Below are 23742 nucleotides of genomic sequence, written 5' to 3'. Positions count from 1 at the left end.
TTTTATATCAGAAAATCATTCCGACCTAACAACTATATACTTTCTGTAAGTATGAACAGGATAAGTATGTAGGCCCTAAATAAACAATTTATTTGGAGATTTACATCTAAAAAACGGGACATTCTATTCATATTTTGTAATACACTGGGTGCTGGCGTCTTATATGAGAGCGCGAAGCGCGAGCAGAAAACTTTATCTGATTTGAAACTGGATAATTTAAGAATGTTTTAAATAAAGGAATAGCTGCTTGTCATGCGTGCGCGTGCGGGGGCTCTTTTCTCTTTTTTTTGTAGATTTATTTGGCATTCTAAACACATATTTTCATCATGAAAAGGAACGGTGTCTTCCCTAAATCAATAATGCGAGTGCGAAGCACGAGCGGATTTTTGGAAAAAAGTGTCAATTTAAGCACCATATAGGAACACAAGATTGAAGATGATATATGGATAGCACATTTTATCATCATATGAAAATGATGATATCCTATTCTGCTTATGGCGGGCTGTAAATAAATTGTTGATATTAAAAAGAATATCTCATTTAATAATATTGGTCTAATGAGAGCGCGAATTAAGGCCTAAGTGAATTCTGGACATTTTGAGCACAGGTTAATTAATTTTGATCAATCAATGCGAGTGCGAATCGGGGGCCGAAATTTTGATTAAAAAAGTCATGAAAAGGGAATTTTAAGTAGTTATTTAGAATTTATATAGAAGTATACACATCTCACTATAATCAAAATGCTATATCGCGCAACGCAGGGTAAAAGGTTTTGATAATCAGACCTCACAATGGATACTTATAGAACTTTAAGGAATACACGAAGAGAACGGATATATGCTTAACAAATCAAATAATCTTATTGTTCCTCTTCTTTTTCCCTCTCCTTTCCCTTCTTTTTTCCTTTCCCTTTTTTCTCTTTTTTTTTGCGCCGCCAATAGGGGTGTCGCAGCTGCCCCTCCTGGATTCGCCTATATCATTTTTCAAAGGCAGTCACAGGCTTTATTGCACTGATTCACTCAGGGAGACAGGGACATAATATTATCTAGAGGGTGGTTGGAGGGTTGGAGACGTATACACTGGCATATATATTGGGGGAGTGGGGGGGGAGGGGGCTTGGGGCCACTGACCGCCAAAATTTTCAAAGCGTTGGAGAAAAGCAAAGGAAAAAAAGAAAGGGACAGGGAAAAGGATAACATATCAAATATTGTTTTAACGGGTCTTTTTTTTTACATTTTGTTCCATATACGCCATGTCTAGCCCCCCCCCCCTCAAATTTTGTTTGTACATTACGCTACTGGCGAAGGAATCACACTCAAACTTAAAAAAAAAATTAATACAAAAATGAGGAAATAATATTACTAAATATCAAGGGGAAGAAATGGATCAGGAGAAGAGAAGGAATCGTTCCTATTCCAGTATATTTTCTATAATTTCAGGCTTCTTCTTAATAGTCACAATGTTTTGAAATTTTAAGCATAATAATGCATATCTCACAAAACATGTACGAAATACGAAGTGAACTTTTCGCCCCAGGCCCGGAGAGCCGGGGGGGGGGGTTCTCGCAGGCATACGGGGATCCAGCTGCCGTTCTAGGTCACTTTTTGGCGAAAACCCCTTATGACATGTTCAAACTTTTAACCGAGGGGGGGGGGGCACTTACGTATAATGGCAGTATTACTGTATAGCCATGCATCACCCCTTTTCATACCTTGCCAATAAGTCCATATAAGCTTATGATGATTTTATTAATTAACTGACCAACCCCTTCTCGCCGCCCCCGTTACTAAAGCCCCTCATTTTAGGCGTCAGTTTTCAAGACCCCGGCCTCCCCACTCATTATTTTGCCGAGGGCCATCTAACTTGTTAGTTAAGCACGTCACATAAGGGCATGCATTTCACGGTAACTGACGTTACATGGCACAATTTTACACACTTTTCATTGTTTGTATAATAAACAACAAATGAAGGGAGTTTGCTTGTTAGCAAACTCCCATCATTTGTTGTTTTATAATAGAGATAATCATACACACAATGAAAAGTGTGTAAAATTGTGCCGTGTAACGTCAGTTACCGTGAAAATGCACATAAGCGATTTCTGTTCTCATTAATCGTAAAGGCCCCGTGCTTGGTTGGGCAACAAACCCTCCCAAGCCGGGTGCTCCCGTGGGTTTTCATTAATGCTTCAGCTGCACGCTCTCGTTCAACAGCTAGTAGCGTATAATGAGCTAAAACAAATTAATAATTATTGAGGGGGGCCGGCCCGGCCAAACATGATGTAGGCCTACGTGACCTAATTTTTTAAAAAGAAAATATATTGCGAGCGAAGAGAGTGAGCAAAAATGTTAATTTCTTTTAATACGAAAGCCAATTATGTGACAAATTTTGACAATAAAAAATTATGATTAGAAAATGATATCATTTTCACACTTTTCCCTTTTTTGTGACCATGACCCCAAGCCGTTTCCCCCATCTGTACGCCAGTCAAGCCAACCAAACTAAATCTTAATACCCCCACCTCAGGTCTATAAGCGTTTTATAATCATTTATTAAATAGCATAATGAACAAGCGCATATAGGAACCATTTACTATATAATTTTCAAAGGATATATTTAATCCATGAAGGGCGGAGATTAGATACTCCCCCTTCCACCTGTCCCCGCCCCCTCGCGGACTTTGTCAAGCGAAAAGAAGTGTATATAGGCGTATTTCGTAATTAAATTTTCCAACGATTACTTTTACAATTAATTAAAGGCCGGAGATAATTGTCTGCATCTTATAACACACTACAAAAAAAATCAGAGTTTTTGATTGGCGTTGTGAATAGACCACTAAGCACGTTCTACTGACAAAAAAAATAAAAATATTTTAAGAAGTTCGACAATAGGGCCTATAGTGCTGTACCGCAATTTAAGCCCCCCCCCCCAGAAATTTTGTAAACTGAAAAAATGTAGTAATAAATGCTGTCATAACATTAACATGGGCAGCGGAGCAGAGGAATCGGGAGAGGACTATTCATTGGGGGGGGGGGGCATCTATTTGGTGCCCCCCAAACACAAAAAATAATCCTCTGTTCAGTCGCCCATGTTATTCAAGCAGTAAAGTGCTCCAAACTGAAAAATTTTATTCTTCAAATTTTAGAAATATCAAGTCAGCTGAGCTCCCAACATATTACATGTAGTCACTATTTGTATACAGTGTAACATAAATCTTTCAGGCCATAAAATGCAAAATTTTTGATCATCTCTTCTATAAGATGTAGACATGACGAAATCCAAGATCTTGTCATCTGATCATCTCTCATACGGGATGTAGACATGGCGAGATCTATAAGATCTTATCATTATTCTACCATATATTAATTACGGTATAATTGCCTGGGGATGTGCAAGTACAAACACAACTAAATAGAATATTACTTCTCCAGAAAAAAGCTCTAAGAATAATTTTTCAAACACACTTTATATCACATACTGATATCTTATTTTTTTGAAAATAACATTGATTTATTTATTTGATTTATTTATTTATGTTCAAAACAATACATACTCAAAATAATACATACAGTTCTATAACATTTCATAACAAATATTGAAGATAAAATTATCTGAACGGAGGGACATGCCAAGAAAAGCAGAGCTTGTAAAAAAGGCAACTCCCTAAACACTGAGTTTCAATACTAATTAACATAACGTATATACAAGAGACGGGTGGAAAACGAAATTAAACTACATAATCTACAAAATACCAAAATAGAGCGTATAACATTCTCAAAGTAAGTGACATATGGGGACATATATCTTTTCGAACTTATTCAATTTATGTTCAAATTAAGCAAGGACGATTTCCCCGCCATTTTCTCAAATATGTTCCGTAAAAATGCATCCGAACACTGCTACCCAACAAGGCACCGACACTATTATCACCTTCCTTTAACAAGAACTTTATTTGCAAAGAATTCATTTGTCTTTTCCGGGCCTGCCTACTGGAACTCTCTGCCTCAAGATTTTAAAGAATCCCCTAATATAAATATTTTTAAACGCAAACTGAAAAAAATGTTAATTTTGCAATACTCGTTGCAAACAGGTCAAGCTGAATAACTGATTTAATTATACTCGGCTTTTGTGTATATGTGTATTATATATGCGCTCATATTATACATGTATATTATTTGTTATTACTTTTTTTTGTTCTTAAAATTGCAATTAGCCAAAGTACCTGCTCCTGCTGCCCGCTTTCATACGTAATGTAGGCCTACACTGCACTTGTCTGTCCCTCCCCTCTTCTCCCCTCACCTCCCCCTCTCGATCTCCCTAATATTATAAAACAAAATAATTCTCACACGATCCATCAGTTACTTTTTTTGTAAATTGCACAATAATTTTTTTGTATTAATTCATTTTTAAACAAAAGTTCTATATATCATTACGACCCAATATTTCTTTGTTGTAATTTTGTAAAGAAACTAAGTTAGGGGATTGCCTTTTGTACAAGCTTTGCTTTTTTCGGCAAGACTTTTAAATACAAATATCAAGGTGACTTTATTTATTGAATTGTGTTCCTTAAATCTAAGATTATGTATATTTTATTATGTCTTGCAGTATTTTCGACCTTGTTATGTTATATTTATCATAATTATGTACAATTATTGTGAAACGCCGGGGAATCAATATATCAAATCAAATCAAATCAAATCTTGTCATCTGATCATCTCTCCCACAGGCAGACATGACGAGATCCGAAATCTCGTCATCTCCTTTTCCCTAAGAGAAGCACGAAGAGATGATACATCTGGGTGGCACTTTTAAGCTTCTATAGTAGGGCCTATACTTAAAAAAAATCGAGCTCGCGATTCTCGCTCGATTTTATGACTGGCCTTTGCCCCCCATGTCATTCCCTGTGCCCCCTAGTTGTGCCGCCACTGGTGTATTGACCTAAGCTAATATGCAGCGGAGCCTTTCCCCCCGTTTTCTTTTCTCCTACCCTCTCTCCCTTCCCTTTCTCTCCCCCCCCCCCGGCCCTCACCTTTTCCGTTCATTTTTGTTCCCATCTCCATTACTTTTCTATTTCTTTCTTTGCCTTTGAAGCAATAGGCCGTTCGATCCCTTCCTCCCTCTTATATTTCACTTTCTCTCCTTCTCCTCCCTTTTCTTCTCCCTTCATTTTCATTCATTTCCTTTCCGCTTTCTTTCCACCCCTTTCTCATTTTTTCCAGGGGGGGGGGGGGGGGCTCTGCCAGCTAGTGATCCGTGCCTAACATAAGGGGCCGATATATGCTAGGACGAACTGTCTTGGAGCCGCTGTAAAAAAAAAAAAAATCACTGGATGAGAAACACTACGTGATCGCAAGACCCTCATCAAAAGGAATGTTAACTTGATGGTCAATAAAATTCTTCGAAATGGTAAGCAGATGTATTTTCGGTGCTTCTTTGTTACTTGCATGAATATACTATTGAATTATGAACGCAATTTTCAGTTGTCTAATGTGAATTACTTGTATTTTGTCACTTTTACAGCATAAATTAAAGTCGTCGCAGAGAGAAAAGGTTCGGCAGTTCATTGCGTTCACAAACACGGGTGAGAAGACTGCAATTTACTGTTTACAACAACATGAATGGAAGCTTGATGTAGCTTCAGATAACTATTTCCAGAAGCCTGATGTGTACTACAGGGAACCCAAAGCAGCAGTTGATAAAAAGACGCTTGAACAATTGTATAAAAGATATAAAGGTCAGTATGAATTGATGTCTGATCATAATCAATAATTCATTAGCCAGGCGGCTTCTAGAGAGTAAAAATCATTTAGGGCCTACTAGTACTAACGTAAGGTTACTCTCATACGAAGCCAGGCAGTCCTCCCCATTCATCTGCGTGTACCGCAAAAAACCCTGAAACTTTCGCCCCCGAGATTTCTACTTTCCTTCTAAAAGATCTAGCCTAGCTCTAAATCATGTAAATGGGATAAAACTTCATTTCCGACATTTCTACGCTCTCGTTGTCTCGCGTCCGTAACGTTGGGGAAGTACAATAAGAAACAAGATGGCGGCGTAAACATCGGGCAAGTCTCTTCCGTCATTTCACAATATTTTTTCATTTTTTTGATGAATTCTTGTTTTAAAAATAACAATGAGAGCGTAGAAATGTCGGAAATGAAGTTTTATCCCATTTAGGCCTACATGATTTAGAGCTAGATCTTTTAGAAGGAAAGTAGAAATCTCGGGGCGAAAGTTTCAGGGTTTTTTGCGGTACACGCAGATGAATGGGGAGGACTGCCTGGCTTCGTTTAGAGTAAGCCTACGTTAGTAAATGATTTTTACTCTCAAGAAGCCGCCTGGCTATAATTCATATTATCACCTGATCACATTCATATTCCTAAAAAAAATCCTAATTTTAATTTTATCATTTGGTGATTTCAAAATTCAAGTACGGACCGGTGTTGGTGTTGATGAGAGCGTGAAAAGGCTGCTGAACCTAGCCCCAACACCGAGCTGAGTTCAGAGGAGCGATACTGATTCATGATTGCGTGATCAATAGCCTATGACGTCACGCCCGGCGCCTCTGCGCTGCGCTGCTGATCATCTCAAATTTATGCGAGAAATTCTCGACGAAGAAAGTGAAATAAAAAAAATATTGCAATAAAATCTTATCGTAGTACACGTGCAAAGGTTTCACTGCAAGAATAATTGCAAGTAAGGCAAAATGCATTTTCTATTAGGAGTATATTAAACTGGAATGCTTTACCCGAGGTAGATAGCTGGCAGCCGCCTGTTTCGACAAGTTTTTTTAACATTTTATTTTATTTTTTAAATTTCTCCTCGTACACAGCCACCAATGCGAAATCCCCCCGACGGGGCTCGTCAAGTTTTGTCTTTATTTCATAAAAATATATAAATAGAACTGTACCACAATAAAGAGTACTATTCTGTTTTGGCCTGAAATGCACCAAAAACGGGGAAAAAACAGTGACTTACTTCGGCTGTCGCGCAACTTCACTTCCCTGTTTTATCCAAACTTAATACATAAACATATGGCCATTGAGTCCCTGTACAGATCGAGCTAGAACTTCGGTCTCTGTATTTGGTGAGTGGAGCCAACGGAGTTCAGCGGAACAACCAAAATAACAGACCGAAGCTTTTTGTCTATACCCGAGGAAGCAGTTTGTACATCTACTACTACTAGTGTCAATATGTTCAAATCAGCTATTGAGAGGCACTGGAAAAACCATCCACTAAAGTTTTTACCCTACCAGAGACTATCCAACGTGACGAGGGGCAAATAAGCTACAAGCTTTATGTCTCTACATCCAAGTAAATCCAATTAAACTAAGTATAAAGTAAGTAAGAATCAGAAAGCATAATTATTATGTTTCATAATGATTTGCGCTCATCTTAACTGTAAAAGATAATTTTATGGGCATGTTTTATCGTTTCCGCCGCCTGTTCGTGAGCTACAGTTCATCAACACCAATACTAACACCAAACTTGAAATCACAATTTTCCCAATCCCTGGGGGTTGGTGTTGGTGAATGGGCAAATTATACATAGATCGTCAACACCAGCTGTAATGCACGGTTCAGCAGATGACATTAAACACCAGCGCTCAACACGAACTGCCAGAAATACGTCATATTTTACGAGGTCAATCCCAACACCAGCATGATTTCAAGTACGGTGTTGTGGCTGGTGTTGGTGTTGTCACAACACCAACACGAGATTTCAACACCGCACTTGATCACCCATTGTGTTTGTTATTGTTGTTTGGTAGAGACTAGCCTCAGGCGTAGGCCTTGACCAAAAAGCTTTGGTCTCTGTCATATTTTTTGTTCCGCTGAACTTAATTGGCTCCACTCAGTACCCGGTACTCACCAAGTACAGACACCAAAGTTCTAACTTCTAACTTTGTACAGGGACTCAATGGCCATATCATGTTTAAGTTCGGATAGGCCTAAAAAGTTAATTTCTAAACCAGGGAAGTGGGAGTTGCGCAACATTCAAAGTAATTCACTGTGTTTTTTTCTTTTGAAGTTTATTTTTTCCGCTACCCTCCGTTACCCTCTACTGCACCTACCCAAACCATCGGGCGATAAATACTCGCTCTCAAAAAACCAGTGACAAACTCACTTTTTGGTAAAAAAGGCAACATGTCATGTTAAAAAAAAGACATTAAGCGTACTCTACTTTGACTGAACTTTCTATGAGACACAGACTCACTCCTTGCCCTTTCTTGTAAAGGTCTCAAAATCGGTGATTTGAAGCCGGTTCGCAGTACCCCACACATAATAATTAATTCACCACCGAATCCAAAATGGCGAACACGAATTGCACAATCATTTTGCATGAGTTTTATGAAGGTCACAAAATAAAGGTCAAAGGTCATTTAGGGTCAATGAACCTAATATTTTATCGCCATATGAAATTATGAATGGCTTTTTTGTGAATAATGTAGTTGTTTTCCAAATACATTTATTCCATGTCTTCTGGAAAAATACAATTTTTTCTGCTGTCAATTTTTCAGGTTTATCTTTTATGTTGTCTTCCTAGCTTGGATACTGGACTGCTATTTGTGCTTTATATTAATAAGTGCTGTACCAATGCAATGAAAAAGTTACTATTCCCATTTGTGAACATAATGCTACGCAGACCAAAAAAGAAAAAAAAGACATTTTTGATGTCACTACTGCTGCTACATATTGAATTGGGTAATGCAGATGAGAGTGTAAGACTGCCAGAGGCATTCCACTTGTTTCTTTTATTTTCATATTTTGAAGAGAGAAAAAAATCAAATCTAGATCTCCAGACATTAAGCAGATAAAAAAATCATCTTTTGCTCTAACTTCTATCAATTTGTGCATTTGATAGCAAAAGTGATTGTAAATATGTGTGTTTTGTAATTTTTCTAAAGTCATTTAATGAATAAGTATTAAGTCCCAGCATCTTGCCCGGTCAAACAACTTGTCTGGACATACACCTGTACAACAAGTATATTTATTGTTTTCTATGGATACATGTATCATGGAAAATAATTAAATTGCAAATTTTTTAATGAAAAGTTCAAAGTTGTTAATTTGAACGTTGAAATAGGAGTGGGCTATAAATGGGTGATCTGTGGTTTTACTGTGGCAACAGTTTTTTTCTGTAAACCCCAATTTAGAGGAACTAAAGCAAGATGAAGAAACCTACTTGTTGGCTGAAAAAAATGGTCTAAAAATTTGTAAATTTAGGTAAAATCACCTTTTAACTCTACTATTAATGGTTTACAAGTACAGGTACTAATTTAAGGAAAAACGAATTGCCTGCACCCAAGAACCATATATGATTAGACACCAAAACCAGAGGAAAGACCACCACATGAATAAAGAAGTTGTGGCCAAAAATGTGATTTTTTTTTTTTTTTTGGGGGGGGAGGTCATTTCATTTCGAGAAAAGGTAGTTAAAAAGGAATAAAATAGAAATGTTGCCATATCGACAAAAAAAGAAGAGTATTTTTGACCCATGTATAGCCCACTCCTACATGTAGTTGAATGGGTTTTTTTGTTGTTGCTTTCATTTCATCACATTGCCAATCTAGAGTGTGTAGACTCTCATGATTAAAGGGATGGTTCCGGGCTGAAAATATTTATATCTAAATAAATAGAGTAAAATTTACAGAGCAAAGTGCTGAAAATGTTATCAAAATCGGATAAAAAATAACAGTTATTGAATTTTAAAGTTTGTCAATATTTTGTGAAAACAGTTATATGCACGTTGTCATGAATATTCATTAGGTGGGCTGATGATGTCACATCCCCACTTTCCTTTATTTTTTTGGTGTATTATTACATGAAATCATAAATGTTTCATTATTTCATACAAAAGAACCAGTGGGGATATGACATCATCAGCCAATCTATTTATGCAGACATGCCTAGAACTGTTTCACCGGAATAATGCAAATCTTTAAAATTCAATAATTTTGTTATTCGTTATCCGATTTTGATCAAATTTTCAGCATTTTGCTTTGTGAATTTTATCACCATCCCTTTAACTTGAGTTGAATTTCAGTAAAAGACTCCATATACTGCAATGGAAATGGTCATTCATTTTGTTGTACATTTATGTCTTTATGCGTGATTGCTTGTATTCAAGATAAAGAAAAACTGCTAAATAAAGGAGACATTGTACCCTGTGTGACAAGCTACTGAAATCATATTGATTTTTATAAAGAAATCAAGTCATTTGGTAGCTTGTGGATCATAATTTCTATTCTATTCATTTTTTTACAGTAGTACATTTACATTCTTCTGTTTGATTTTTTTTAATGATAACTGTGCAGACCCCCAGGTGGACGAAAAGATCCTAGCTGAAGGAATTTCTAGGTTTTGTGAGGATTTGAACCTAGACCCTGCCAGTAGACCTGTCCTCATCATTGCATGGAAATTCAAAGCCGCCACCCAGTGTGAATTCACGCATAAAGAATTCATCGACGGCATGACAGAGTTAGGGTGAGTTTCTTGGGTGACACGGCATTTGCTCCTGCCACAATTGCTCCAAGCTTTATTTCATCCAAGATGTAGGGTTAGGGTTGCAATAGGGTTTTATGTTAGGTTTAGGGTAGGGTGTATAGTGTAAAACCCGGTGGTGAAGTTGGTCATTCGATTAGTGCATGGAGTTTAGAGCGAAGCAATTGTCGCTGGAGCATATGTCATGGGACCCTTTCATGTTTTGAATCTGGAAGTGTTTTTGTACTGTTGTGGTTGGGTTAAAATTCTTGGCCATGTTGTAAATTTTTCTCTTGCAAGAAGTTTATCACTTTGTGTTACACTCAATGGCCCGTATTCTGAAGTCGGGTTAAACTTAGACCACGGTCTAACTCTCTGCTAAAATTATGGGAAGCAAAAAGTGTCAAAATTTTTATTAAGTTGTATGTTTCTAATGTTTACTGTGCTCTTTCCTGATTCATCGATGGTGAAGACGATCATCTATTTATACTTCCTAGACAATTATGAATGATTTTAGAGCCAAATGAGCTGAAATATTATATCTCTACTGTGAGTGATTTATGTAACAATTGGCTGTCCATACCAAACCACAATTTTAAACCTGTAAGTTTAAGTTAAACCCGTCTTCAGAATGTGGGCCAATGGGTTATGGGTACCTGGTGGATGTTTCACAAAGCTGTTTGTAAGTTACGAGCGATGTTAAGAATGACTGGTGATCCTGAAGTGATACACACCTGATTTCCATAGGCGTTGATTTACTTCCTAAGAGAGGGTCACCAGTCATTCTTCAAGAAACTTATCAAACTTCACAAGCGCACTACACAAATTCCACTTAGTCAAAATGAACAAAATTTTGACACAGGCTAGCTTCAATAATCTTTACTAAGCACATGCCAATAATTAAGAGATTGGTTTAATAACAAAGAGGCTGTAGCGCCTCAAATCAATTGGTTCCGGAATCTAAAGTCACAAAATGACAAAAGAAAGACCAATGAAAATGAGATGGGATTAAACCAAATGGTCATTCCTTGCTCGACTGCTATGAGTCCATTCATGCATTATGCTTACATACAGTACTGTATGTATGTTACGTCATACATGTAAGGTTGGTTTAAAATGTTAATTTTATCTTCATGTAACTTCTTAGTTACTGAGGCAATCGATTAAACATGCCGATGGTCATACTGTGAACTTTATAAAAATGGTAAGTTTGTTTAATCCCATCTCCATCTCATTTTCATTGGTCTTTCTTTTGTCATTTTGTGACTTTGGATTCCGGAACCAATTGATTTGAGGCGCTACAGCCTCTTTGTGATTAAACCAATCTCTTAATTATTATGCTTAGTAAAGATTATTGAAGCTAGTCTGTCTCAAAATTTTGTTCATTTCGACTGAGTGGAATTTGTGTAGTGTGCTTGTGAACTTTGATAAGTTTCTTTTGGAACCCAGTTTAGGGGGGTATCAAATCAATAAATAGCTATAAAAGTGTAATGTGCTCTTCATGATTTACATGTATGTTCACTTTTATCCATATAACCAATTTTTGCTCAAGTCATTTTTCACAAAAGTAATAGGTGCTCATTCAAGCGGAAACTTTTGTTGACTTTCATATTGTCATTTGCTTAAAGAGACTTACCAACAAGCTAAATATAGAATAAGAAATGTTAAAAGAACACCGTCAGGATATTACACTATTTTTATTTTATAGCATTTTTGTTTAAGTAACTTTTTTTGCTTAAATGCACTGTATAACTAAACTTTTTAATTTTCGTTATATTGGGTTTTGAAACCACTCCTGACGACCCAGTTGAAATTAACTATAAATATCATATAATATACACTGTGTTTTCTTTTGTTCAGGTGTGACTCAATACAGACATTGAGACTAAAAATACCGTCATTGGAAAATGAACTCAGGGACACGTCCAAGTTCAAAGATTTCTATCAATTTACATTTAACTTTGCAAAGAATCCCGGCCAGAAGAGTTTAGGTAAGACATTTCAGGGAATAATTTAATTTATCTTATTTTAAGATTAGCGTTTCTGGTTGTTAGAGAAAAGCTTTCAACTATGTTCTGTAAATGTTTAGACCCATGTACATAAAAATCTGCAACATAAAGGAAATTTTGTATTGCAGTCATAAAAAATGTGGAGCAAATTGCAATGTGATACCAGGACAATTATTCCCTGCATTCCATTATTTTTGTCATTTACATTCCTTCCTTTTCTTCTAAAATAACATAACAATACATACACATTTGAACAATCATGGGGGTAACGTATTAAGAGACATAATGGAATATGCTCCGGGGGGGGGGGGGGAAGATTACAAGGGCTAGGGGCAATTTTGCCCCCAAAATATTCAAAAGACCCCTAGAAAAAAAAAAAAGAGCCCTTGGCCCCATTGCATAAAAGTTACTATGATGGTAACTTTCATGGAATCCTTGATTTTGATTGGCTGATGAGCATTGTTACCATGGTCGTTACCACTGGATGACAAAATTACTCTAATAGTGACTCTTCTGCAACAGGTCCCTGGAATATTTCCTTTCACTGGCATGATTAAGCTCATTGAATGTTACAGATTTAAGGCAGTGGGTTGTAAAACATAGTCCCCGAAAATTAAAACAAAAATAATTGCCTGATATGTTCCATATCAGTCTATTTATTTATACCACAGTAAATTTTTGTTTCTCATTGGGTAGATAGTAATCACTGATATTTAGTAATTGATTGTAATGTATTTATGTTTTATAATGAGGGTTGGTTTAAAGTTTAGATTTTGACTGCAATCGATATGTTAAATTATGGTTATACATGTACATGTATGCATCAGCCATTTTGGAGAGCATCTCAATAGGTTTTCCAATTTTTTAGGTGAACCTCAGGCATTCGCTGGTGCACGATGTTATTTTATTCATGAATTGTCAATTATGTAATGTTTTCTATGTACTTTGTTTTTTGTCCCCCTGTTGTAAATTGCTTGTATATTCCGCTATTTGAAACCAGGATTTATCCACAAGAAAGTTTTGAATTCAATTACATTTTGGTATCTGTTTGTAACTAGATCTTGATATGGCAATTGCATACTGGATTATTCTACTAAAAGGAAGGTTCAAATTCTTAGATGAATGGATGCAATTTCTCACAGTAAGTATAACTCACCTTTTGTGAAATTAGCCCATTTAAAAAAAAAAAGGTTCAACTCTAAAGCCATCAAAAAATTGATTTGAATAATCTCAGAAAAATAAAAAAAATTAGGACAGGTTAACACTTTGTCAAAATCAGATGTAAAATTAGAACTAATGACATTTTAATGTTTCATTGATTTTATTTTACAAAAACAGTGGTATGTACATAATGATTATAATAATATTAACTGCACTTTGTGTGCTTCATACATCCGAACAACAATTCTCATCCTTTTACAGATTGGCCAAGTGCAACTTAGAAACCGGGCCCTTGTAGAGGACACAAAGTCTGATAAAGCATTCATATTTAAATTGTGTATATTTTTTATCATTTAAAATAGAAAGAAATATGAGAAAATTTGATTAATGCCCTCACATTGCTGAAAAATATAATTCCGTCTGAAGCTGATATGATTCATGTTTTCAGGAGTTGGCAGTTAATTACAATTGATGTATATGAACAATGTAACTTATATCAGAGATAAGCTATCTGATATGAAATTTCCTTGTAATTTTCAATATAGAATTTCTACGTATGGTACTCTGGTATTACTCCTGGTACTAGTTACACATATTTAATTGGTTTAAGGAAATTTGAATAAATGCGGAAGGTACAAGATAAATGTTACCACAATGTAATTTACATGTACATGTAGATTGCACTAGTGACTCTCATGCAGCCATGTATTAATTTTTCCCTTCCCCTAACCGTTCATTACGTTTACTTGACATAATTCTTCACCAAGATGAAGTACATGTATATTGAGGTTTGTATTTTTTGATTGGTAAAAGAAAACACAAAATAATTCGGTTTAACAAACTTTTGAATGGTTTTATATAGTTGTTTTTGGCAGATGACTGAATCCTGCGTTGTGGGTTGATATGCTCTGCCCTTGGTTCACGGACGCAAGTAAAGTAACTCAGAACTAGTGCCAAACATTTTTCCTAGGATAGGATGTTAAATGGAGGTCCCTTGTAGAAGAGAGTAACCACTTATGCATGTTGACCCACTGCACTATTCGTTTGAGAGTAGGGGAAAAACCCTAATGTAGTTGCCCATTTGCACTCTCCCAATATTGGAAGATAAGACCTGCGGGTCATAGTGATTCAGCTCGCTTTTTACGTCCCAGACATAGGGCTACACCAAAAGAAATAATAATTGATAATGATGTGATTATTAATTTCTTTTTTTTGAATAGGAACATCACAAAAGGTCGATACCAAGGGATACGTGGAACTTGTTGCTTGACTTCAGTAATATGATTGCTGATGATATGAGTAATTACGATGAAGAAGGTAAACCTAACATTGATAAAATTACTCTTTATGTCTCCTGAGGGGTGTTTCACGAGGAGTTGAGTGTGACTTAGAGTCATGCTTAAATGCCAACATGGACATGATATGTACATGTAATGCACAACCTTAATATTGACTTGGTGCAGTTCATGCCAGACATGCCAAATTTCATGTACATTAACATGATACGTGTATACATGTTGGTTTCACAGGACTCTCCGAAACTCGTACCAGTAAGATGTTTACAGGAAGTGTATACATATGTATTTCATTCATTTGCATGCATACTGGCAAAAATCACAAATATCCAAGAAGTTCAGGAATATATTAACCAACCTGGGCCCTGTTGCATAAAAGTTTACTATTATGGTAACTTTGCCATCCAATGGTAACTACCATGGTAACACTGATCAACAGCCAATCAAAATCAGGGATTCCATTCAAGTTCGCATTGGATGGCAAAGTTACCATAATGGTAACTCAGTTCAGGTCAAATTCGGTTCAGATTAACTTTATTCAATTCCAATATTAAAACATTTTACAACACATTGGATAAAAACATGCAATTCAAGATGAAATAAAGCAGTTCAATAGTATGTACATACATATCGGTATAGAGTATTGAAATTAGGTATAGCTGTAAATAAACCCATAAAGGTCTTGTCAAGACAGCTCCCTTAATAACATAAGATTTGATCAAATAATAAATTTTATGCAACGGAGCCCTGTTCTGCCAAATATGTCTTCGTACTGCAAAATCGTAAAATAGCCTTAAAAACAGACAAACTGAAGCTTTTCGATATGCACTCATCGGAGTAAAATCGCATGAATGACTAAAGCGCTAGAGCAAAACAATATATGATAGAACCGTAACCAGGCAATGGCCGCTAAATGGCGAGCCGTGATCGGCTGTCACTTGTAACTTGGCTGTAACTTGTTTGCTTGACAGCCAATCACGGCTCGCCATTTAGCGTCCATTGTCTGGTTACGGTTCCATTATATATTGTTTTGCTCTAGCGCTTTACTCATTCATGCGACTTTACTCCGATGAGTGCATGTCGAAAAGCTTCAGTATGTCCGTTTTTTTAAGGCTATTTTATGAAATATGTCTTCAACATTCTTCCTTATGTTTTTTTTATTCTTTCTTCATCCTAGGTGCTTGGCCTGTTCTAATAGACGCATTTGTAGAGCATGTGAAACCATCAATACCCTGTAAAAGTACGGTAGTGTGACATCGTGAAACATCTCTCCTCCTTCCTGCTGCCGCCGCCGATCGCGTCTTCATCAGTTATTTTCACGCTCCAATTTCACGCTGACGGACAAAAAGCACGAGCGACGACGCCTTGCACGCGACAAGGGACTTTCGCAACGACGTGTGAACTCTGCGGAGAGGCGCCGTGGACACTGTGTGTGAGGTTGCTGCGTAGGGTATCGCCTGGATGATTTTCTACATGATTTGTGTATAATATAGATCGCAAGTATACCATGCTTTAAACCGTGTTTGAACTTTTCTAGTGTGAACGTAAGCTGCATGATGTTTACTAGAGAGGACAAAAAAAAAATCATGTTTATATACAGTATTGGGAGAGTTTAATGGTGTGTCACTAGTTAACTGTTAAAGAACTAACTTCTAACTTCATGCTATTCTAATGGACCTGTTCATGTCGAGCCTGCACCGTGGTCGGCGTTAACGCTTCTGAAATTCGTCCTTTTGACGCGGCCGATGATTTTGAAGGAAAGGACAATTATTATTTAATGAATTTGCATCAGCATCTGTCTTTAGTATATTCGTTGTACATTGAGCCATCATTGCCATGCTGAAGTCCATGGAGGCGCATGGCTAGCTGGATTAGACACAGTAGTTATGAGAGGCTAATGTTTGTCCAAAAACAATATGGCCCCCGAACTGGTCTTGTGCTAATCCTGGCTAGATCCACCGATCCATCCGATGCAATTATTTTATGAACTCGGGTGTTGTCTTACAAACAGGTGTTCATGTAATGATTCCTGATTGATCACTCATCCTCCAAAGATAACATTATTACCCGTGTCAGACATCTGAGCAGGTCATTTATTGCCCTATATTTTGTGAATATCGGGAAGGGATAGGTATGTTATTTGTAATTGCTTGGTCTCTGTACGCATATTGCATGCAGAGACGACGCAAAATATACCTTTGTATTTTCCATGGTCTCACATCCAGGCATTTAAGGATGGGTAGAAAGATATATACGCTTCATAATGATCCACACCTCAACAATATACATTTGATAAAGACAACGCTGGATATGACGCGATCTTATAATTACAAGTACGTCATAACGGATCGAGTGCAGAGCCTAGCCCCTGATATAAACATGACACAACAGAACCCTATTCTTGAAAGAAATATCTCCATTTTCTGATTTTCATGACTTTTGCTCTAGATGTCTGATTTGGATAATAGTAAAGATATTGACTGGCTCTCATTTCTGGGAGCAGCAAATATACTGCCCTAAAAGAATTATATTGCCCTAGTCTGAATTCTTGGGCCAATATAATTCTGTTGCGGGCAATATATTTGGTGTTCCCCTCAATGCCAGTCAATATTATTCAAACTATTTCAAAATTTAATCTTTCTGGTATGGAATTAAAGTACTAGAAAATGATAATAAAATATTAAGTTCTTGTAAAGTGCATATCACGTACCATTACCGTCTATATGCGCTTCCAACGGAACCTTGCATATTAATTATTATATTATAAAATTAGAATTTGTCATTGACTTGTTATCAATCAGAATCAATCACACCTCATACAAAGACTGCTGGAATATTTGGATCAGAATTTATTTATTAGTACGTGTAAGTTTAATATTTAAGCTGTGTGCTTTTTTCCAAATGATCCAACAGTCTGCCAGATACCAGAGTCCCTTCCTGTCGGCTGTATGGCAAAGTGAATTTTGTATAGATTTCTGTTCCATATGATTTTATTTTCTTCTTACTAGACACTATTTTCTCTCTTCCTATATTTCACACCCTTTACTATCTTTATAAACCATTATTCTATTTTCAAGTTTTTTCTTTTTTTTTCTTTTTCATTTGACTCATTGTGTCATTGTCTCATTTGCTCTCTCCATCTCATTCTCTCATCTTTTCTCTGTTATCTCAGCTATCTGTACTCCTTATTTTTCTTTCTATGCTCTTCTCTGTTTCTTTATCATACTTGATTTTTATCTTTACTTATTTTCCAATTAGCATTATTTTAATATTCATTATATGATTATATTTCTGTTCTTCCATAATGTAATTGATTCAATGTAAATGTCATCGACAGTGTGCATATGAGGGGGGGGGGGGGGGTGGAGGGTGGGGGAGGTGGCTTGAAAATGTCCCTACAGGTGAACTTGCGCAAGTCGACCTTCCAAAAAAATGTCCAAACAATTGTTTAAGACCAGATGATCATTGATTATGCAAAGCACGTGTTACAAATTACTGTTACATACCTCTTGTAATTAAAAATAAGTAAAATTTGAAAAGATATCTACATACGAATAGTCTTATAGATTGGACTGAGTCAGATTTAAACTGGGATGAGAATAGCTTCCCTATATCCCAAGCTGGTGTCAGTGATGGCAAGATCTGTTTTTTGTAGTTCATTCTTGTGAATTGTCAGATCTTCGTCACTTATACTCTTCTTCTCAAGTTCTTAGATCCTGTATTCTCATTATTCTACCAGCACAGCTTAGCTTTGTGATTACAATGGGTGATTTCAAGTCCGGTGTTAGCATCGGTGTTGGTGTTGGAATTTGGATTGCTTCCGTTAGCTCCAAAACCTATGATGAGTTTGTGAAACTGATCCAGATCACATTATTGACATCTCACAAACTAGTGAGTGACTTTTCAGGACCATCTTTATTTTATGTTTGGTGTTATACTAGTGTAAAAATTGACCTCACACCAACACCAATAGGTCAACACTGAACTTGAAATCACCCAATGTCCTTTAATGAGAGAAAGCATGTGTACATGTGCGTTGTAATATCATTCGTTGTCGGGTTTCAATCTAATGAATTCAATTCTCAGCAAATTATATTTAACGTGGGTTGATTTAGTAATATTCATCTATTTTGAATGGTCTTGATTTGTCCCGTTGCGTTTGTCTCTGTGAACATTGGACCATTTAAAGGCCTCCACACACCTTACGACTGGTCTAAATCATGTTTTTATTTTCTGAAAACGTGAATGAAAAGTATCTGATTACTTGAGGTTCAAATCAATGTAAGAATACTAATTAATAACAATTTTGAATGATCAAAAAGCCTTGATTTTGGAGTAAGGTCAAATTGGTTTCAAATCATAGCCAATCGTATGATTGCTATAACGTCATTATGACTAGATATTCCATTTGCCTTTCTTCTAATGATGGTAGCATATTCAGAGATTTGAACATGTATTTCACAGTTAGATTTTCCATGTTTCAAAATTTGCCTCAAATTTCACCATGTTTTATCCCAAAATAGAGTTGCAGACCAGCTGTAAGGTGTGCAGTGGCCTTTACATGTATGTTGAATGTGAACTATGTGAAGGGTTTTGTACTCTGTTAAAAAAAGATTAATGTTTTTTAACTTTTTATTTATACTTCATGCAATATTTTTTGTTCATGTCAGTAATTTTCAGTTACGTCAGCCTTTGATGATGGTCTGTATAATTCATTGTCACATTATTGTTGTTCTTAACCTAAAGGCTTGCGAGAGCTTCGGGAGACATAGCAACATGTAATGTACATCTGTGCAGACAGGTGCGATGTCAGGAGATTTATTTTTTGGGGGGAGGGGTAGTAGAGGGGGCTTGGGCAAGATCACTTGAAGGGGACGTCACAGTTTACTCAATTGAATTGGGAAAAAAATCCACATTTTATTGTTCGAAATACAAATCTAAGAATTTAGAGATGTTCCAAAAATTCATTTTGGCCAATTGATCGTGAGCCCGGCAACCACTGTGAAGCGCCAGATCAACGAGGCTCTATCCCTTAAATGTTGAGCACCAAACAGGGTAGCAGCATTTCCCATCTTTGTACGTCTTGTGGTCTGTCGCGGCCGGGGCTTGAACTCCCAACCTCCCGGTTGTGAGACGGACGCTCCACCAACTGAGCCAACACACCGGTTATACAGATACGATAGAGTTATATACACAGACCGCTGTTTTTGATAAACTTTTTCCTTTTTTATTCTCTTTTCTTACTCTTGTCTCCTAGTCTTTTCATAACTACATGAAAAATTATGGGGGAGGGCACAATCACCCCTCTGCCCCCCCCTCCCCTAAAATCAAGTGTTGACGTACATGTATTTTGACACATAGGGCTTGGTATATTGCGTATGTCTCCCTTGTTGCTCTCACTTTGATAGAATTAGTAATTTAAACATATATTCATTGCATTCAATTCATTGTCATCATTTGTTTTTAGTAAGTTACATCTGAAAAAGGATTTAAGAAGCACCAGCTCGTTCCTTTGATTATTTATATTATATCTTACTGAAAAATGGCAGCAAGGTATCACATTGGTTTTTTGTCATTCTATTTGATACTTTATGAGGTTGCACTTAGATTAAGGTCAGATGGATGTCGGCTTTTATGGGGAGCTGATTATTATTTGCTGACCTCAGACTTTGTGAAGAGCATTATGCCTGTAAGAGAGACATCTATTAGGGGAGCAAACCCAGTGTACCAGCGAAAAAATTCTTTATCAATGCCTGCTTAGCTTCGGGCAGCTTGTCGAGCCACAGGAAGTGAGATAATGACTTCACCATAAGGCAATTTCAAGCGGCATTACATAATGTCTGCTGGCCATAAAATCTTATTCTACGCTCAATGATTCATATCAATATTAGCGTCCAACTCTCCATGAAAACACATGATAATCTGCCTTAAACTTTGGTAAAGGACCTTTAAGGTAGGAGTAATAAGTCTTGCTTCTATTCATGCATTTTAGAGTTCAATCATCAATTTCCTGTAACAAGTACTTGGATCTATGGGGGTCACAATGTTATGTATTTTTCTTTGATTTGATCAGATTAAAAGTTTGTCATAGGGATGTGTGATATGTGTATTTATGTTGACATCATGCATCCAGGATGCCAAAAGAAAATAGCCTCTTCAGCGTAACTTGATTAATTTTCATTTAAGTGGTTAAAACCGACGCTTGCTTAGGAGGAGAGATGTGTCAATCTTAAACAAGTTATAGGTTGTATTGTACAAATGTATAGTAAACAAAAAGTATGGGGGATTCCCCAAGCTTGTTAATTATATATTATCATCATCATCATCCTATTTCTGCTGCAGTCTGAACTCCCTCCTTGCAAACGAGGAGTTTTGAATTTTTACGTAACTGGGCTTTGTAACAGAAAAATGCAATCGATTGTGACAGTGTAAAGTCTATGGCAAACCATGTTATGATTAATGGTAAAGATTGATTGCATCTTTTTATGTTACAGGGTCCAGGGTGTGGTTTCACAAAGATGTTAGTGTGACTTAAAGTCATGGGTACATACCAGCGTACACATGATATGCAACGTGCAGTCTCGTTGAATGATATGCTATAGCGTCGTGTGGAAGCGCCGTGGTGCAGCGGTTATGACTCTCGCCTTGTAGTCAGAGGGTCATGTGATTGAATCTCACCACAACCTAGCATCCTTTGGCAAGGCGTTAAATCACACTTAGCCACTCTCCACCCAGGTGTTAAATGGGTACCTGGTAGAGTGCAAAAGCGTATATAGTATGCCTAGTATTGAGTCTTGGAACTCTTGTTGGAATGCTCCCTAGGGAGTGGAGAAAGTGCATACATTGTGTGCGGGTTTGCAAGGATCTGATGACTGAGGAAATAGGAATTACAATGTGAAGCACTTGAAAACACAAAGTATTAAGCACTTTATAAATGTAACTATTACTATTGTTATAATGCCTAATTCCTGAGCATGACACGGCCAGTTCGGTACTTGTGACTTTTAGTCGCCCTTAAATCTTTGAGAAACACCCCCAGAGCTGGGAAATGAGGATTTTATCTTTTAGATATTTGTAGTGTAGAAATATTAGGAAGGAAAATATTATGAGCTCAAGAGCGAGAGAGAGAGAGATACATGTTCCTTGGATCCATTCTATATTTGTAGACATATGTTGATTTTGGTGATGAACATATAAATTAAAATGGTATAGTGTGTATAAATGATAAAAGAATGATTTCTACATTAATATCATACATGCCCCATGTGTCTTTTGTGTTGATTTTGTGTCTTGTCCATTGAAATTCAAGTTTAAAGGAATTTAAAAGATAAGGAAGGGGTATGGTCTTTAATAGTTGGGGGGGGGGGGGGGTTTCGGATTTGAAAAGAGAAGGGTTGTTTGACCTCAAAATCTGAAACCATACCCGTAAAGGGATGCTCCAGGCTGAAGATATTTCTATTTCAATCAATAGAGTAAAATTCAGAGCAAAATGCTGAAAATTTGATCAAAATTGGATAACAAGTAACAAAGTTATTGAATTTTAAAGACTTGCATTATTCCGGTGAAACAGTTCTAGGCATGTCTTCATGAATATTCATTAGGTGGGCTGATGATGTCACATCCCCACTTGTTCTTTTGTATTTTATTATATTGGCATCAGGGTCTTGAGAACGAGGGAGGGGGGGGGGGGGTGGGTATGCACAAAACTAATTAGTGATGACCAAGTTACTGGTGATAAAATATCTTTGTGCAATCACAGAATCATGGTACACTTTTGTTTTTTAAGTCATAAAATAGTGAATGAGGGGGAGAAAAATCAATGGTAAAAGTTAGAAAAACATGGACAAGGAAAAGAAAATTATGGCTGTTTTGAAAACAAGACCACTAGACAAGACTATTGTACATTTCAAATAGCCTAAATTACGACAAGTGGTTGGGACAACTTTCCCATTGGCCATGTATTCAATTATCAGGGATTTGTGGTTTTCTCTCAATTACCTATTCCCCTAGGGTGGTAATCAAAATAAGATGCAGATAGCACATCGTTTTATATCGTAGTAACCATACTGAAAAAAAAATTTAAGTATAAACTTGCAAAATACAAGCATGGACCTATAGGTCTATGATATAAGGCATCTTACCTATTATGTGTATTGGAAAAAAATTATATAGCAGTCTCTCCCCGACATCACAATGACATCAATACAGCCGATATTACATCTCGATATTTTCCAGTGATTACAATTATCTTTATAACTTTTAAATATTTACAACTTTCTTTTGTTAGTCCGATATTTCCATGTCACAATATTTAAAATTTTTCCTATCGATTTGTCTGAATTTTCCTTTTTATACGAAAAAAACTCTGGGTAAGATACCCTGATCTTTTTTTCTTCTCTCCTTTCTCCTCTCTCTCCCTTTCTATCTCTTGCTCAATCTCCTTTCATGCTTACTTTTCCTTTCTCTTTTGTAATCCCGTCTTCCTCGTTGGACCTGCCTGCCAGGACCCCTTAGGCACACAATAAACATTACATTTGATAAATTAGCTTAAATCTGTCAGAGAAGTCTTGAAAAAAAATCTGACTTTTTTAAAACATTCTCTGACATATCTCAATGTAGTACCATTAAGACAGAGGCAGAAGCTTTCGTTTTAAAGACAAATCTACATGGGAAGGGTGGGGGGGGGGGCGTTTATAATTTCATAAAGCTTTTTCTTTGCTGTAAGTACAGGCCACCGTCTGGTGTACTTACATACTGTTGTGCAGGTTCTTGTACAGTGTCTCAATAAAAATGATCTAC

The 23742-nt window shown here is 36.7% G+C and overlaps 1 protein-coding gene across 1 annotated transcript; it reads left to right on the top strand.

Annotated features, from left to right (window-relative positions):
- Positions 1 to 5264: 5264 nt before the first annotated feature.
- Positions 5265 to 22198, top strand: LOC129279328 (DCN1-like protein 2). Its single transcript, XM_064111637.1, has 7 exons — positions 5265 to 5403; positions 5518 to 5731; positions 10313 to 10481; positions 12339 to 12469; positions 13546 to 13628; positions 14869 to 14965; positions 16121 to 22198. The coding sequence occupies exons 1-7, from the start codon at positions 5401 to 5403 to the stop codon at positions 16195 to 16197; spliced, it is 774 nt and encodes a 257-aa protein (XP_063967707.1). The 5' UTR covers positions 5265 to 5400; the 3' UTR covers positions 16198 to 22198.
- Positions 22199 to 23742: the final 1544 nt, after the last annotated feature.

Source organism: Lytechinus pictus, chromosome 16 (assembly GCF_037042905.1).
Source record: "Lytechinus pictus isolate F3 Inbred chromosome 16, Lp3.0, whole genome shotgun sequence".
NCBI lineage: Eukaryota > Metazoa > Echinodermata > Echinoidea > Temnopleuroida > Toxopneustidae > Lytechinus > Lytechinus pictus.
This window is presented reverse-complemented; position numbering and strand designations above follow the sequence as displayed.

Bases quoted from the DNA above. Each gene is read 5' to 3' on its own strand.
- LOC129279328 (XM_064111637.1), top strand. The intron at 5,732-10,312 runs GTCAGTATGAAT...ATAACTGTGCAG, and splicing joins ATTGTATAAAAGATATAAAG to ACCCCCAGGTGGACGAAAAG. The intron at 13,629-14,868 runs GTAAGTATAACT...TTTTTTGAATAG, and splicing joins AATGGATGCAATTTCTCACA to GAACATCACAAAAGGTCGAT.